Below are 18,661 nucleotides of genomic sequence, written 5' to 3'. Positions count from 1 at the left end.
CACGAGCTTATTCCACCATCCCCTTTTTATCTTCGGACTTCCAGACGTATGGCCACTTTAAACGCGGTAAGAACCCGTTATTATGTGTTTTAATTATGGCCCCCATTGAGATTTATACAACGCCATTTATATTGTTTTTGGGGAACTTAGCCTGCAAAGTCCGACATTATAAATATAAACACCTACCTAAATAAAACATGTTCAAAAATAGGTATTTCCTATCACAGTCAAAATCAATCCAGTTTTTTTGTCATGACTCGTATTGTGACCGGAACAAAAATGGCAGACAAAAAAACAATGATTAGTAGCGTTTCAGTGCCAAGCATTACGCAAAAACTACCAGCCTCTGTTTCATGTAATCTACTTCCTGTCTATGGCTATAACCACGGGTTAGGTTAGCGTTGGACTCACGGTCCGGAGGCCCCGGGTTCGAATCGCGGTTGGGACATATCACAAAAATCACTTTGTGATCCCTAGTTTGGCTAGAACATTACAGGCTGATGACCTGAATGGCAGAAAGTAAGATGATCTGTGCTTCGGAAGCCACGTTAAGCCGTTGGTCCCGGTAGTTACTATTTACTGCTGTATGTAACTAATCGTTATATGAGCCATGTCAGGGGCCTTTGGCAGCTCAATTATAACCCTGACATCAGGGTCGATAAGGCTGGTATTCCACCTTACATTCCACACGATAAGAAGACCACGGGATTTCGCTTTTTTTATAAAATTGTTACTTTCTTCTTCAGTGGTTTTCAAGAATTATGAAGAACAGAGCATTGATCTTGTAAGTTTTTGCTATAGTCGTGAGTTAGTGTTATGTTGTTACTTATTTAGACAAGGAACCCAGATATGGAACCCAGTTCAGACAGAATCTTCTTCTACTTATAATGTGAGTTGTGAGGTGGAATACCAGCCTCATCAGCCCTGGTGTCTGGGTTATTCTTAACTCGCCAAAGGCCCCTGACATGGCTCACGTGACGATTACTCACTTACATCAGTAAGTAGTAACCGGGACCAACGGCTAGACAGAATGAAAAGCTAATATTGAATACCAATACAAGTCAAAAACATAATAACGGGTTCACGGGATGACATCATCCCGTCAACATGGCACTTGCAACAGTGTCGAAATATCGGGAGTCTCATATCCCTGCTTGCTTTAAACGCGGTAAGAACCCGTTATTATGTGTTTTAATTATGATATAAACCGCGTAAACTTAAAACAATGTACAAATACAAGTCACCGTTTATTCTTAGCAAACAATCACTGTGACATAGTAACTACTTATCGTAAAGATATCAATGTCAAGGACAAACCACCCATGTATACGACTGACCACGTATTCAATAAAAACACTATTACTAATGCATTGTACTACATTGAATAATTATCAATCCGTCACGAACTATATTATTTAACATAAGTAAGTTCTAGGATGTTAAGCCAAAGGATTTTGTCTCGTTGAACCAGAAAACAATGTTCTGCAAAAAGTTAAAAAGGATGTGATTTGATATGCAAAGCACGTGTGATAAAATCCGGTTTAGTTTGTTACATGCTTCGATTTTGAATTTTTTCGCAATTAAATCTAAATCTATGGTTTCATAGGTTTTTCTCCATGTACTTACTCTTAAATATAGTCAACTACTAAAGAAAGAAAGAAAACGGAAAAGGGAAAGGAAGGGTTAAGAAAGCGAAAGGGAAGACCAAGAAGAGCTTTTTTTTGCCTTTGATGGGTTTGCTCTTGGTCCCAGACTTGCCCGGAGGCATTGACGCGGCCTAAGATGGAGCGAGCTCGCCTAGAAAGTGCGTGTTCACTCTGGCCTTGAAAGCACCCGGGTTATATGTATTCGGAAATACAGAAGACGGCAGAGAATTCCACGGAACAAATGAGAAGGCGAACGTCATGTCTTGAAAGGAAATCAAAAAATTGGCTCTTGATAGACAAGAATAGAGAATGCTATACCGACAAGAGCGTGGCTCTTAAATTGATGATATTGAGTTAATCTCTTCTTATCGTGTTGATGGCAAACTAAATAGTATAGACCCAAAACTTGGCAACAAGTATGGCGCTATCTGCAGCGCTCATCAGATACTCCTGCGTGCAAAGAATACTAAGATAGTTAATACTAAGTAGGTTTAAAAATTCTAGGTGTTAAAAGTTGCGGTATACCATTAATAAACCCGCATCCACGCGTAACGTATAAGTATTGAAAATTATTCGTATATTTGCATTAGAATTCCAAATAGTTTTTTTTTGCTCGAAATATCCATAAGTAACTAAGTACTTACCTAAATGTATTTTTTCGCAGCTAGTCGTGCAAATAGATAAAATCATGAATTGCGTTCAACTGTTTATTTTGTACTCTCGAACGCTTAGACTTACTCGTATGTAGTAACTATTACTAATAAGCTTGGTCTATATGGGCGGTAAGTCATATAAGCGGTAAGGTATATCGCTATCGGCCCACTAGGGTCGATTAATTCTTACAAATATAATCTTCTCAAACGACGCCACGCCCTCAGACCTGTTGTTTTAAATTTTGTACCGTCTGAGAGGCTTTAGCGCTCCAAATTTATCTGGCCAAGTAGTTAATATCATTTGCAGCAAATCAGCAATAAGTCATGTCTCAAAAAAGGTAAATTGTTAACGTATAACCATACATATTACATAGATTGACAGTTATCTTCTGGTAGCTTGTAGTTAAGAGTGTGAGTTGTCTGGTGGACATAGCCAGACAACTCACAAGATATCAACTTCTTCCCAAAAAAAAAACATAACGGAAAATAACCCGACAAAATGTATTTCTGTGGTGTGGCCAAGACAATTGTTGTCTAACCAGTGACATTGGCCGTGGCTGTATAATTGGCCAGTCAGCCTGCATCAAGGTCGAGTGAATCATGAATGAAGTGGCACTTTCATTCTCGATGCTGACAAGCCTCCGACTACAGTCGAGATCGGAGGAAGTTCAAATTAAGGGGAGCGCCTTTTTGACCGGAGGGACTTAACTCGCCATGAGAGTCACAATCAATAATTCTTTATTGCACAAAACATAAATTCAGGACATAATATATACAGACGAATATAATAAATATTATAATTATGACAACATGATTATAATATTTATGTTTTTGTAAGTGTTTTTGGTCTATTACAGAAATGACATTAACCAGGAGACCTCCTGGTTAAGGCTGGCATTTAAGACCTTAAATGCAACCAGTTAATTTATTACTTTGCAAGAAACTTATTGGAATTTTGCATATTACCGTACGTCCTTCCAGGTCTTCCTCTGCCAGCCCTAATTAAACATATCAATGTATATGTTCTCATTATAATAATTTAAGAGACACTATTAGTTATTGTCACGACTAGATACAAAGACCATAGGGTCACAGACCTCACGGAACGAATGGATCAGCGGAGCAGATCACGTTTAACTACAATCACTAAGCGACAAGTTCAGGAAGTATCAAATTTTATTATATTTACACGCCAAATGTGTATTAAATGTCTATAACATTGTTACAGGATTTCCTAGTAACAGGATTGGAATAGGCTGATTAAGACTGGATTGCGATAGGCTCGCCCCCCATTAGATAGGATTTAAACATAGCAGCGAGGAGCGGGCGGAGTAGGAGTTATAGATAACTAAAAAAACTTTTTTTTCCATTAATATGTTTACCCCGAAAACAGCTGAAGATTTACGACGGAAAACCTAAAGCAAAATTAAAACCAATCGGTCATACGTTTAAATTGTAAACATAAACAACCACTGTAAACAATCTGTCGATCGATTAGAACAGCAATCTCAAAATTAAATACAAAAAATATTTTTTTCTTAGACTCGACCGCCTTCATTTACAACCACAACACACACCAGCGACCCCCTTAGGCGAGGGGATCACAATTCACCTTCTTTTTTTTTTGACGTGACTTATTGTAGATTTTCCGCAGATGGCATTAACTACTTGGCCGGACAAATGGGGAACGCTGAAGGCTCTCACCCGGTACAACGTTTAAGACAACAGGCCTGAGGGTGCCCAGTTGGTCGCGAACCTCGGCTCAGGGCGTCGTCTGAGAGGAAAAATATTTGAAAGAATTAATCGAACCTAGCAAGTAATAGCGATAAGCGCTGATTGAGGGATATCGTCGACCACGCCGGCGGAGTCGGTATCGGAGACGCAATTCACCAGAAAACTAGTTGTTTTTGACGATACCAGGTTTACCCTGGTAACTTACAACCCACATGAGGGAAGAAAAATTCGATTCCTATTGGCCATTTAGATAGTCTACTTGTTGTTCGGGGCAGACTTCCATTAGTTTTTACGGCATGCCTTCAATTTGCATCAGAAAGCTCTGCACGATAACCACGCCGCGCGTGGCACGAATTATATCGAAGGTTTCGACCAATAGACGCAGCGAATGCTATCTACGTCGTATACACGTCGTATAGCTATTGGTACAAGCCCTCGATATATATCGCGCCACGCGCGGCGCGTTTGCCGTGCCGCGAGGACTGAACGCTCTGTTTTTTTCTCTTTGTGGTTTAGTATGAATTTCACAGTTTGTTAACGAAAAATTGTAATTGACTTAAAAAATATCCGGTTGACCTTCGGGAAAGGAATGGAGTACGCAAATTCATGCTTCACTTGTTTTATGGGTCTTTTTTCCTTTATTTTTTTTAAAGTGACGCGACGTGCGGAATATCAATGTAGGCATTCGCTCATATTATATCTACTTACTAAACTAGTCCACAGTTTTTACTACTGCAGTTCAAAAAAGTAACGATTGATATATCAAACATTGTCATATTATAATTAGGAGATTGTAGTTATTCGAAACAGCATTATTAATAAATACATTAATATGCAGTTATGTGTTATTCATAATGATGTGTTAGTCGAGATTACTTCGATCGATTCTTTTCTATGTAACTTATTCTTATCATGCGGGTTGTGAGGTGGAATACCAACCTCATCAACCCTGGTGTCAGGGTTATTACTGAGCCGCCAAAGGCCCCTGACATGGCTCATGTAACGACTACATACTTACATCAGTAAGTAGTAACCGGACCCAACGGCTTAACTTGCCTTCTGAAGCACGGATCATCTTACTTTCGGACAATCAGGTGATCCGCCTGCAATGTCCTAACCAAACTAGGGATCACAAACTGATTTTTGTGATATGTGCCCTCAGGGATTCGAACCCGGGGCCTCCGGATTGTGAGCCCAACGCTCAACCACTAGACCACGGAGGCCTATCTAACAAAAGATACTTACTTGGTATAAGCCGTGGTATCCTTTTGGTAGAACGCTTGCCTCTTACTTTGAGGTCGCAGGTTTGAATCCACCACAGGCCTATACCAATGATTGTCGAATTTGTTTTCGAATTTATGTTTAGATCATAAATGATTATCACGTGCTCAGCGATGAAAGAAAACATCGTGAGGAAACCCACATTTCCCAGAAATTCATTTTTCGGATGTATGTGATTTAACCTGTTTTGGGCTGGTTTTCCCTTGGCGGGTTGGAAGGTCAGACAGGCAGTCGCTTCTGTATAAAAAAAAGACCTTTCCAATCTTCAGGTTAGGTAAGCTGACCCTGTGAAAAACGGGATAACGCTAGGGAGATGCCGATGAACAGGTACTTACTTGCTGAAGACACGAGGTTACCCCAAATCTGCGCCATCTGGTAGAACATGAAGAACAGTCCGAAAAATCTAACCACCAGCACGTCCACCGGTACTCCTGACAGCTTCGAATAGGGTTCGGCCACCTAAACAAACATTGCAGTTAGTTACAAACATAAACTCAGCCCTGCGATTCCTAGTGGGGTAACACACACACAGCTATCAAAAGACATCTTGCAACCAATTTCGATACAATAGATGAGATTAGCTACGGCACATCAGCCAACCTGCTGATGTATGACCTATGGGCTGGTCATCCTCATGGTCATGGTCACGGTCATGCTGGCCTTTAAAAGTTCAACAGGAAAGGTTGATGAGGCTGGTATTCCACCTCACAACCCACACGATAAGAAGAAGAAAGTATGCATATTGATACTCGTGACCGTACTATAAGAATCTACTGTTATAGAAATAAACAAAAATGAGGCTACGATAAAATCTTCGATCCTTACCACAGAAAGGTACGTGCACTTGGCACACCAGAGCGGGCCGCCTCCGAAGCCGACCATCATCCCGGCTGGCACCAACGTGTACAGCCGGGGGTAGAACTGCGCCGCTATGAACGGCATGTATGCTATGAAGGACACAGCCACCGCCCACTTGCAGCCCAGCCATCTGTTCAAGAGAGGTGGCTCATCATCATCATCAGCCCATTAACGTCCCCACTGCTGGGGCACGGGCCTTCCCTATTGGATAGATAGAACGGGCCTTAAACCACCACGCGGGCCCAGTGCGGATTGGTGGTTATTAACGACTGCTAATGCAGCCGGGACCAACGGCTTAACGTGCCTTCCGAAGCACGGAGGAGCTCGAGATGAAAACTTTTTATTTTTTTGTGGTCACCCATCCTATGACCGACCTTTGCGAAAGATGCTTAAGTTTGCGAAAGTTGGCTATAAGTAATATCACGGAATAGAAGAAAGAGGTTCGAAAGGCCAAGTGAGCGAGAAACGCGCTTCAACTTTGCACTCCACTCGTCCGCAAACTTTACGTCTCACGCTGTTCCACTAAAGTATATTAAAGGGTCTTCTTGTGCATTATAACCTGCAGTGCAAAAAATCAAATATCGACTATCATGCAAGGAGATTCCTCCTTATAACTGGAACACTAAAAACCTTAATATGAGACTCCCCAACTGGTCACCCGCCAACTAGGCACCCTCTAACTGGGCACTCCCAACTGGGCACCCGCCAACTAGGCACCCTCTAACTGGGCACTCCCAACTGGGCACCCGCCAACTAGGCACCCTCTAACTGGGCACTCCCAACTGGGCACCCGCCAACTAGGCACCCTCTAACTGGGCACTCCCAACTGGGCACCCGCCAACTAGGCACCCTCTAACTGGGCACTCCCAACTGGGCACCCGCCAACTAGGCACCCTCTAACTGGGCACTCCCAACTGGGCACCCACCAACTAGGCACCCTCTAACTGGGCACTCCCAACTGGGCACCCGCCAACTAGGCACCCTCTAACTGGGCACTCCCAACTGGGCACCCCCAACTGGGCACCCCCAACTGGGAACCCTCAGGCCAGTGGTCTTAAATTTTGTACCGGGTGAGAGCCCTCAGCGCTCCTCATTTGTCCGGCCGAATAGTCAATGCCATCTGCGGCAAATCTACTATACCTAAGTCACGTCAAAAAGAAAAAAAAAAGCTTACGTCTATATCCTAATATAGTCAGAGGTACATTCATCGCAAGGTGAACTAAGTACCCACTCCGCACCGAGCTTTCTGTAGACCAACCTGATAGGTGGTGGTTTTACAACTAATTATTAAAATCTCATTTGTGTGACTGTGGTTGCAAGGATTTATTATTTTATTACAATACGATCCATCATCACCTCCCATATTATCCCATTATTCACATGGTCCGCTTACCCAACCTGAAGATTTGACAGGTCCGGTTTTTTACAGAAGCGACTGCCTGTCTGACCTTCCAACCCGCGAAGGGAAAACCAGCCCAATACAGGTTAGGTCACATATCTCCGAAAATGCATTTCTCGAGAATGTGGGTTTCCTCACGATGTTTTCCTTCACCTCTGAGCATGTGATAATCATTTATGATCCAAACATGAATTCGAAAACAATTTCGACAATCATTGGTTTAGGCCTGTGCTGGATTCGAACCTGCGACTCTCAAAGTGAGAGGCAAGCATTCACAATACGATCCATATACTTAATCAAAAATAGCTGATATTGCAGTACCCATGACAGAATATTGCAGTAGCACAACATGCGACATTGTTCACTGTAGTTCAATTATCCTGTGGTCTGTGACAATAGCGTGTATGACAAATTACACCATGTCTACCAAATGACCTAAACCTGTCTGAAGTTACAAATTGTTTATGGCGGCAATTTGCTTTCGATAGTCGAGCCAACTGCAACTGTGTGAATGAGTTACAATACATGATACTTACATAAACAGCCTGTATACGTCCCACTGCTGGGCACAGGCCTCCCCTCAGTCAACCGGAGGGGGTATGGAGCATACTCCACCACGCTGCTCCAATGCGGGTTGGTGGAGGTGTTTTTACGGCTAATACCCGGGACCAACGGCTTAACGTGCCCTCCGAAGCACGGAATCATCTTACTTTTTCGGACAATCAGGTGATTCAAGCCTGAAAAGTGCTTACCAAACAAAGGACAGTCTCACAAAGTGATTTCGACAATGTCCCCATCGGGAATTGAACCCGGACCTCCAGATTGTGAGCCTAACGCTCTAACCACTAGACCACGGGGGCTGTTACATGATACTTACTTGATAATAATAGCAGGTAGGAAGATGTTAGACAGGATCAGGGAGAAGTAGATGGCAGCTAAGGTGAAGGTGCCGGCTCCCTCGTCGCTGTTGACCGAGCTCTGAAGGTTGGCAGCCCCGTGGAAAGCCGTGAAGTGGATCATGAACGCGAAACCGAGCACGAAGATATTGCGGTTGATTCGCCATTTTTCGTTCGTGCCGAAGACTACTGCGCCCTCTGGCATTGTGAGTTATCTGGAAAAGAAGGAAAATTGTGTGAGTATGGTATGAGTATATACATACTTAATGTAAAATGACCGTGTCATATTTTTATCACGCTACGCATGTTAGCCCTACAGATCTGATTCCGGTGAGTATATAATAATTATATCTCCTAATCACACAATTCTGCAGTGGTATATCTATTAGAGTAGAAACATAATTTAATTTTGAAAACTTTCATGAATGCGTTTGTAATAAAAAGAAAATCTTGGATTTGTGTTTTTAAGTCTTTATTAAATTACTTACTTTAAAAAAATACCTCATCACAAATTTAAGAGCCATGCTCTTTTCTGTGTAGCATTCCTCTCCATGCTACTTTTTAGGGAAAAATAGGACAGTGGTGGGAAACCTTTGCCGTTGCCTTCTGCCTCAAAAAAAGAATAGTACCTACTAAGGAAATAAAAATCACTAATTAAAAAACATTATTTACTTATATAAGAATACTACTAATACCGTAATGTTGATAGATAAATAATTATTGGCTTCGGTAACAACAGTATCCATTAAAAAGGCATTAATATAGGGGCTTATTAGTCCAAGGAGCTGCATATTTCTGACGTGGCTTATTGTATAGTCTCGGACAGTTACTACATGCTCGGAGAATAAACCTAGCCTTTTTTTAATGTGACTTGTTGCGGGTTTCCACGACTGGACCCCGGACACTTCATACAAACAACCTCGTTTTACACAGACACCACACATTGACGTTACCCACGCGCATCTGTGTGTGACGGCTAATGCCATACGATTCTGGTCTAAACTATGTTCGAGGGAGGGTGAGGTAAACCTACTTCAGCCGCTGGTCGAGCAGAGAGTTCAATCAATCAATAATACTTTACCTACTATGTACGTAATTTTTTATATTTTTTTTTATAGAGCTGCCGTTCTATACTTAGTATTATTTATTCTATGACTCCATACAAAAATCTCAATTTTAGCGTGTGCCGCTAAACTCGTAAGTGTGAGCGAGACAGCCAGTCTGCGCTCTTTCTCCTTTACTCCTTAGCGGCTTACGGCCATTTAAGACTGAAGTAAACCCAGAGGGGCGACTCGGCGCCTGATATGAATTAATGCGAGGGTTTTTTTTTACTTATTGTAGATTTGCCGCAGATGGCATATTAACTACTTGGCCGGACAAATGGGGAGCGCTAAAGGCTCTCACCCGGTACAACGTTTAAGACAACAGGCCTGAAGGTGCCCAGTTGGGCGCGAACCTCGGCTCAGGGCGTCGTCTGAGAGGAAAAATATTTAAAAGAATTAATCGACCCTAGCGGGTCGATAGCAATAAGCGCTGATTGAGGGAAATCGTCGACCACGCCGGCGGGGTCGGTATCGGGGTCCTAAAGTGTTTGGTGTCGCGAGCTGATTGGCTGCCTCTATGGCTAGAGATTAATGCGAGGCGGAGACTTACCGTTCTTCAAAATCCTCGGGTTTGGTAAGCGGACATTGTGAAAAACGGGATAATGCTAGGGAGAAGATTATGATGACGTACAAAGTTGCATTGCGATATGCAACAGACAATTTAAAATACTAACCTAATTATATATAATGTGTATATATAATATCGCCACTTAGTAATAATCATTTTAATTATGAAAATACTATAATACTTGTTACAGTCATCATTAGGTAGCGAACATGGCCGTCAACCCTAGCGCGGTAGAGCCACATAAGCCAACAAAAGATAACACACGTACACACATAAACTCACGCCTAATTCCCACCGGGGTAAGCAGACACTATGGAATTCCATTTGCTTCGATCCTGACACACTTCTCTTGCTTCCTCCACATTCATCAGTCGTTTCATATAAGCACGCCGGTTCAGAGTAGATCGTACTGAACCTTTTCTAAGGACATCTCCAATTCGGTCAATGTACCTTCTTCCTCTGGCAACCTTCGCTTATGTACCGCTTTCGTAATCCTATTATCCTTCATCCGTTCTACGTGTTCAAACCAACTTAACATTCCCTTCTCAATCTTAGTCACTATATCGTCTACCGTTCTATATGTAACATTATTCTATATTATATGGCACAGCCTAAAGCTCAGTTTAAAGCCCACACAGTAGGTACTTGATAAAGCAAAATGACAAACTTTACAATCGGAACAGCGTGGTCGCAATTCCCTTCTCCTAGTTGACAGTCAAGGATACGAACAAACAGAACGTAACTTTATTATGTATAGGTAAGTATATAATTTATATGCAGTTGAACCAGTTTTGTGCGGTTTTTGTAACAATGATAAAAGTCAGCTTAGGCAGGTTAGGTCTAAATAATGTAGATAAGTACTTAAATAATATGAATATAAAAATACGTCGCATTTGTTAACGTTATAATAATTGCACTATTTTACTTTTATAATTTATAATCATTTGTCTAATAATTTTTTTTTTTAAATAAAACTAAAGTTTGGGAACACTATCGTACAGTCGAGAATACATATAATAACATGCTTCGTCATAACTTTTAAACTTTTCTAAAACATATTACAATTCTCTTATGATGGCCGTTTGGACATAATAAAGTACAACAATTCGCCCCGTCAATATAGTTTTAAATTAACACGAAACTTGATGATCACGTATTTACCTGTGTATTACACACCTTAGTCGATAATTGAATGATACTTATTTTTTTTAACCTGTTCTTATATTATTGCAGTTACGTGCAAATTAACAATACACACGATATTCACCTTAGTATGTATCATAATAATAAGTAAGTAATTTCATTCAACTAAGTGGTTGAAATCCTACCTATCTGACAGAGGGTAGCAGTAACTGTCAGTACTATTCAGAGGCGGAAGACATCAGTCCTAGTACGGCTTTGAAATAGACTACTCGGGGCGCCATCCCACTTGCGTCAGACAGAGTACTGGGGGGCGGAAGGCAAGAGGGAAACCACTGCCCTATTTTCCCCTAAAAAAGTAGCATGGAGAATGCTACACCGACAAAAGCGTGGTTCTTAAATTAATAATGATGATGATGAAATAGTTGAAATAAACAACAAAAAAAACTTTCGTGAAGTAGTATAAAACTATAAAGCTAACCTAACCTAACCGCGGTTATATGTTAATTATAATCTACTTACTTACTTAATGATACTTCCATGTAATAATGATTTACTAAACAGTTCCCAAGAATGAAATTAAGTCACGTTAGTCACTAAGTTAATACAAATAAAGTCGAATCTTTCCATACAATTAATGTAAAACCGCAAAGACGTACGTATGTTGTAGGGACAATCCCATTCATAATATGATTATTCATAGAGCAACAAATAAGAATACTTACTTACATTGTTTCGTATTTAAGTAAATGTTTTTTTTTTTTTAATTTATAAATACACAACAGTGAACCCACCGTCACCGTGGTCTAGTCGTTAGAGCATCGGGCTCACGATCTGGAGGTCCGGGTTCGATTCCCGAAGGATACATTGTCAAAATCACTTTGTGAAACTGTCCTTTGTTTGGTAAAGACTTTACAGGCTTGAATCACCTAATTTTCTGAAAAGTGAAATGTTTCCGTGCTTTAGAGGACACGTTAAACCGTGTTCCTGGTTATTAGCCGTAAAAACACCTCCAACAACCCGCAGTGGAGCAACGTGATGGAGTATGCTCTATACCCCCTCGAGTTGATTGAATGGTGACCTGTGCCCATCAGTGCGACGTATAAAGGCTGTTTATGTTGTGTACCCAGTAATAATATCTGCATACAGATTGCAACTTTATTCCTACAGCCTATAAGTCGCTCTAATTTGCAAGCATTTATACAATCCATTGACATCTTTGATTGACATCATAAGCCTGTTGAGAATGCATTCTTACACGCAAAGAAAATTACAATTGCGACCCTGTGTACGTACCTATTCATTATAAATTACAACGTTTATTCTAACATCTTACTATGGTATAATTTAAACACGCGAGACGAGATTGTCATAATCATACATAACTCTTGTGAATTAAGAAGATGCTCATACACGATGTATCTACATACATACATAAAAGCCCGTAATCCCTAATGGGGCGGGCAGAGCCACAAGTAATCAAAGACAACTTGCAGCCACTGTTGATACGATATCTTAAGCTGGATATGATGAACCTTATGGTGATAAGGGAGCAGCCTATCGCCCGTAACATTACAAACAAACAAACAACATTAGTCCATCACGATGTATGCACGTACATACATACACATCGAAGCAATTCATCAAAAAAACAATATTACAATTTGACATTTGCGACAAATGTCAAATAGCAATATTGCTTTATTTTTTCTTTTCTTTTTTTTGCTTTGATGTGGCCATTTTAACCGCCCTGTGTGTACAATAAAGTATTTGTTATGTTATTATGCTATGCACACATATAACCACGCCCGTAGCATAGGGGAGCTATAAAGGCCACATCGAAGCAATTCATCTAAAAATCAATGTTATAATGTGTTGTGGGTGTTATCAATGTTATGTACCATATCATTTGCCGAAGGTTGTCTGGAAGATATCGCTCTTAGCGATAAGGCCGCCTTTGCCCCTTAGAATAAGTTTATCCTGTAAATGTTTTGTGAATTTGTGTGCAATAAAGTGCTTTTATTATTATTATTATTATATTGCAATTTGACATTTGCGCATATAAAATAAACTGCGCAATACCAACAAATCTCAAAAAGCAACATTGCTTTTTTAGATGAATTGCTTCAATGTGGCCTTTTTAAATAAGTACCCAGATCATAGTTCCACATTACACGAGGCAAGGGATCGGCCTATCGCCCATAACAAATGGGCTACCATGTTATTAAGAACATAATTTATAATAATATCATTATTAATCATTGTAATTGGGTTTTTATTATATATATATTATATTTATTATTATATTATAATCGCTCTGTCAGATTTACGATATACCGGGGAAGACAAGCATTTCTTCAACAACCACTTCTGATACGAAATTTTAATATGTTTCTTTGCTACAAACCCATCTAAAAAACCGGCAAATATAATTCATAAATATATAGTATTTTCCAAATTAAAATGATTATATTATACCTATACGTCATTATATATAATTAGGTAAGTATTTTAAATTGTCTGTTGCATGTCACAATGCAACTTTGTACGTCATCATCATCATCCCCCTAGCATTATCCCGTTTTTCACAGGGTCCGCTTACCAAACCTGAAGATTTGACAGGTGCAGTTTTTTACAGAAGCGACTGCCTGTCTGACCTTCCAATCCGCAAAGGGAAAACCAGCTCAATACAGGTTAGGTCACATACCTCCGAAAATACATTTCTCGGGAATGTGGGTTTTCTCACGATTGTTTCCAAACGATTGGATCCAAACATGAATTCCAAAACAAATTCGACAATCATTGAATTAATCCTGTGCTGGATTGAAACCTGCGACCTCAAAGTGAGAGGCAAGCGTTCTACCAACTGGGTTACCACGGCTCTCATATCACATATCTATAACTGTTAGTACGGTTTAATTATAAAAACGTTAATAGATAAAATAATAATAGCTAAGTATTAGAAGGCACGACAGTCCACTACAACTTTTGGCCTTGTGTTGAACAACTAAGCTTTATTGGCCTTTGAATATTGCATTTGTGTGTTGATACGATAATAATAGTAAATAATTGATAACACAGTACTATATACTGAGTCATAGCCGAAGGCGTACCCCCTTCCGCCCAAGTATGCCACCTGCTGCAAATCTACAGTCATATCGAAAAATAAGTAACACTATAGGTAGGTGTAGGTAGAGACATAAAATCATCAATAAATACAACATAATATAGCATCACCCCTGTGCCCAGAGGTGTAAATTAAATACATCCACTCTTCACCCATGAAAAATTGCGCCGGAAGACACGATAAACCGTTGGTCCCGGTTACTACTTACTGATGTAAGTAAGTAGGTAGTCGTTACATGCATGAGCCTTGTCAGGGGCCTTTGGCGGCAAAATAACCCTGACACTGGGGTTGATGAGGTTAGTAATCCACCTCACAACCCACACGATAGAAGAAGTAGTAGTGGTAGTAGTGTAGTTCTGTGCAATAAAGTATATTTGATTTGATTTGATTTGAAGAAGACCCATGTAATAGGGGTGAGAGGGGGGGGGGGTCTTGGAAATCATGTGATATCAAATTTTTGTGCTGTTCCAAATGTCTCGCACAAGAGACGCCACATGCGTCAGCACTTACGCGGCCTCTCACTTGCCCCGAACAACCCGGATGGCTGGTTCTGCTGCTGAATGGGCCGCTTTACAAAAACGGGCTAAGTATAAGGCTCTTGAAGGGCCATATATTTTCATTCCCTTCGCGGTGGAGGTGAGTGGGGTATGGTGCGCTGAAGCCAGGAGCTTTGTGCGCGAGTTGGGGCGGCGCCTCAGAAATAGTGGAGCGGATCCCCGCTCAGAATCGTATCTGGTGCAACGCATATCGCTGGCTGTTCAACGCGGAAACGCAGCCAGCATTATGGGTACATTTGCACCAGGTACGATTCGAGGCGGGCTTCTTAATTAATATAGTTTAGTTTAAGTGTACATAATTTATTTTATTTTCTGTTTATTTGTTTTAGTTTTATTTTAATTTTATTTGTTTTGTTTCATAAAAAATAAAAAAATAAAAAAATTCAGTCCTATTTAAATATATTATAGCATTATATTAGTCATTGGTAAGAGTGGAAGATGCGAAAGTGTTGTGTCAGTATCGTAGCAAGTGTTATTCCGTGCTCTCTGCCTACCCCAACGGGTAATTTAAGCGTAATATAACGGCCTCGGGAGGAGCCCGGTGACGCAGCAGTAGACGCGCTCGGTCTGCGATTGTTGAAGTTAAGCAACTTTCGCAAAGGCCGGTCATAGGATGGGTAACCACAAAAAAAAAGTTTTCATCTCGAGCTCATCCGTGCTTCGGAAGGCACGTTAAGCCGTTGGTCCCGGCTGCATTAGCAGTCGTTAATAACCATCAATCCGCACTGGGCCCGCGTGATGGTTTAAGGCCCGATCTCCCTATCCGTCCATAGGGAAGGCCCGTGCCCCAGCAGTGGGGACGTTAATGGGCTGATGATGATGATAACGGCCTCCGTGGTCCAATGGTTGAGTGTTAAGCTCACGATCCGGAGGTCCCAGGTTCGATTCCCGGTGGGGATTGGGAACATATCACAAAAATTACTTTGTGGTCCCTTGTTTGGTTAGGACATTAGTGGCTGATCACCAGATTGTCCGAAAGTAAGATGCCCCGTGCTTCAGAAGACACGTTAAGCCGTTGGTCCCGGTTACTACTTACTGTTGTAAGTAAGTAATCGTTACATGAGCCATGTCAGGGGCCTTTGGCGGCTCAATAGTAACCCTGACACCAGGGTCGATGAGGCTGGTATTCCACCTCACAATCCACATGATAAGAAGAAGAAGAAGAAGCGCGATATCGTGTATTATTATTTATTTATTATTAAAAATAAGTACAGTACTTAATACATTTTTTTTACAATTGACGGTGCAACAAAAACCAACTTTTTTTTTAGCTTTTTTGTATGTACTTATGTATATATTATGTATCACACCTATAAAATACGTAACAAGCGATTTCATAATTAATTTATCAAAAGATGCTCAGAAACGAAGTCAGATTGACATTTGTAGCATACTTCCGTTTGAATTTTCCTGTGTAACTACTATCTTATAAATCAGTAAGTACGGTACTTAACACAGACTCGTGCAATGTGCAAGATAGTACATATTTATTATCTTAATTACATTTGGCGCACCAGTGGTTTCAGATAATACACGGGTCAATATTTTCCGATTATAATAAATTAATATTATTGAGTTACGTACCTAACCTTGTTATAAAACTGTGTCCATATTAAGTGCACATCTGCAATAGATATAACCACTTGATGAAGTAATTAGATATTTTAAGATTTATGCAGAGTGTTAGTGACATCGTAACGAAAACTTTGAGGGATGATTCAGACCATAATTCTGAGTTAATATCAAGTGGAATTTTCCGTCGCAAAACCAATGGAACTGAAAATAATTAGAAGAACAAAAATGTTTATGAATTTTCCGACAGAAAATTCCACTTGATATCAACTCAGAATCATGGTCTGAATCATCCCCCTCAGTATTCGTTATCGTGTCACTAACCCCATACCTACTTGTATGGCTATCTGTATGTACTTGTACAGGGTGTTAGTGGCAACGTAATGAATATTAAGAGGGATGATTCAGCTCATTATTCTGAATTAATGTAAAGTGGAATTTTCCTCCGCAAAAGTATAGCTATTAAAAATAATTAAAAAAACTAAAAAAAACATGAATATTGCGACGGAAAATTTCACTTGATATTAACTCAGAATCATGGTCTGAATCATCCCCTCAGTATTCGTTACGATGTCACTTACATCCTGTATAAAGACATACCTATTCACTTAATTAAATAGTAGCCGGAACTGACTGCTAAGTGTACCTTCCGTAGCACGAGTCATCTTAGTTTCGGACAATCGGGTGATCAGCCTGAAATGCTTACCAAACTAGGGATTACAAAGTGATTTTGTGATATGTCTCAACCACTGGGCTAGGGCAGCCATGGACCTTTGGCGGCGAGGATATGCTGCCGCCAAAGGATGGTTTCGGGGTACCAAAAGAGAGAATAGTACCCCGCTAGTCACAAGTTGAAAGTGTGACTAGGGATCGACGATCCAACGATGTTATGTTGGAAGTTGTTTACATGTGTCTTGCTGTGTCAACTTCGATATCGCGTTTCACGACTCCTTTAATACTTACTGCATTATTGAAAGTGGCGCCATCTGTTGCATGTAGGCGGAACTAGCTGACCAACTAGTTGGGTCCGCCACAAACCCATTAATATCATTGTATTGTAGGTAATATTCGGTTGCAAGTCAATTTAATCAATAAGAGCTGTGTATTATTATGAATACGCGTGAATTACGTAAACCAATATTATTTATTCTCCACCAGTTCGTTAACGGAAGGTCAGAGTGTGTTGTTAATTAAAACTGTATCAGTTTCAAGTTCATAAGTTATTAGCACTTGAATTAAAATGGTCTTAGAATATACTGGTAGCGTCTATGGCGTTATATTAAGGTAACTGAAAATAACTTCAACGGGTACAAAAGATACAAAAAAAGGCGGAAGCTATCCTTAACGGAATTTCTTTAGCGTGTAAGCTAACTACTTGATGGTATATTACCATAGAGTTAACCAGATTTTTTAAAATAGTAATAATATACTTAGTAGTTTTTTGCCCACATATTGACGCAGGACAGTGTAGTAAAATTAATATGCTACTTCTTCGAAAATATATCGCAGCAATAATTGTAATTTTATGATCGAAAATAAGTATGTATTTTGATCTTATGAACGTAGTTAACCATTTTTTTAATAAGTGTGTATTGTCTCGAGAAATCTCGAGTAATTTTTGTCTCCAATCAAGGCGAATGTCTCGAGACATCTCGAGTTCGAGACTCCTCGAACAGAAAGTCGAGTGTGTAAAAACACCACGTCTATCATCTTACATCGTATAACAAGTTCAAGGATAAGTCCGTACATTGACATAGTCAACTGGTTATATATTTACATATATTATTATTGTATTAATGAAACTAGTGATGTGCCCTTTCTGGGAATGTTCCCAAAGTGGGAACATTTCCGTTGTAAAAACTTTCTTCTTCTTCTTCTTCTTCTTCTTCTTCTTATCGTGTGGGTTGTGAGGTGGAATACTAGCCTCATCAACCCTGGTGTCATGGTTACTATTGAGCCGCCAAAGGCCCCTGACATGGCTCATGTAACGACTACTTACTTACATCAGTAAGTAGTAACCGGGACCAACGGCTTAACGTGCCTTCCGAAGCACGGATCATCTACTTTTTGGACAATCAGGTGATCAGCCTGTAATGTCCTAACCAAACTAGGGATCACAAAGTGATT

General features: G+C 40.3%; 2 protein-coding genes across 2 annotated transcripts in view; one reads left to right on the top strand and one right to left on the bottom strand.

The window, feature by feature from the left end:
• LOC126372156 (UNC93-like protein) overlaps window positions 1-18,661 on the top strand; it is a 46,719-nt gene that overhangs the window by 4,553 nt on the left and 23,505 nt on the right. The window lies entirely within an intron of this gene.
• Window positions 1-18,661, bottom strand: part of LOC126372148 (UNC93-like protein) — a 30,897-nt gene that overhangs the window by 10,822 nt on the left and 1,414 nt on the right. The window contains exons 2-4 of the mRNA XM_050017764.1: window positions 8,449-8,682; window positions 6,140-6,302; window positions 5,650-5,773 (exon numbers count right to left, since the gene is read on the bottom strand). Coding sequence (XP_049873721.1) covers window positions 5,650-5,773; window positions 6,140-6,302; window positions 8,449-8,672 — 511 coding nt within the window. The 5' untranslated portion in view covers window positions 8,673-8,682. The remainder of the gene's footprint in view (window positions 1-5,649; window positions 5,774-6,139; window positions 6,303-8,448; window positions 8,683-18,661) is intronic.

This window comes from Pectinophora gossypiella, chromosome 13, assembly GCF_024362695.1.
Source record: "Pectinophora gossypiella chromosome 13, ilPecGoss1.1, whole genome shotgun sequence".
In the NCBI taxonomy this organism is placed as follows: domain Eukaryota; kingdom Metazoa; phylum Arthropoda; class Insecta; order Lepidoptera; family Gelechiidae; genus Pectinophora; species Pectinophora gossypiella.
Note: the sequence above shows the minus strand (reverse complement) of the source record. Positions and strands in the feature narration are given on the sequence as shown.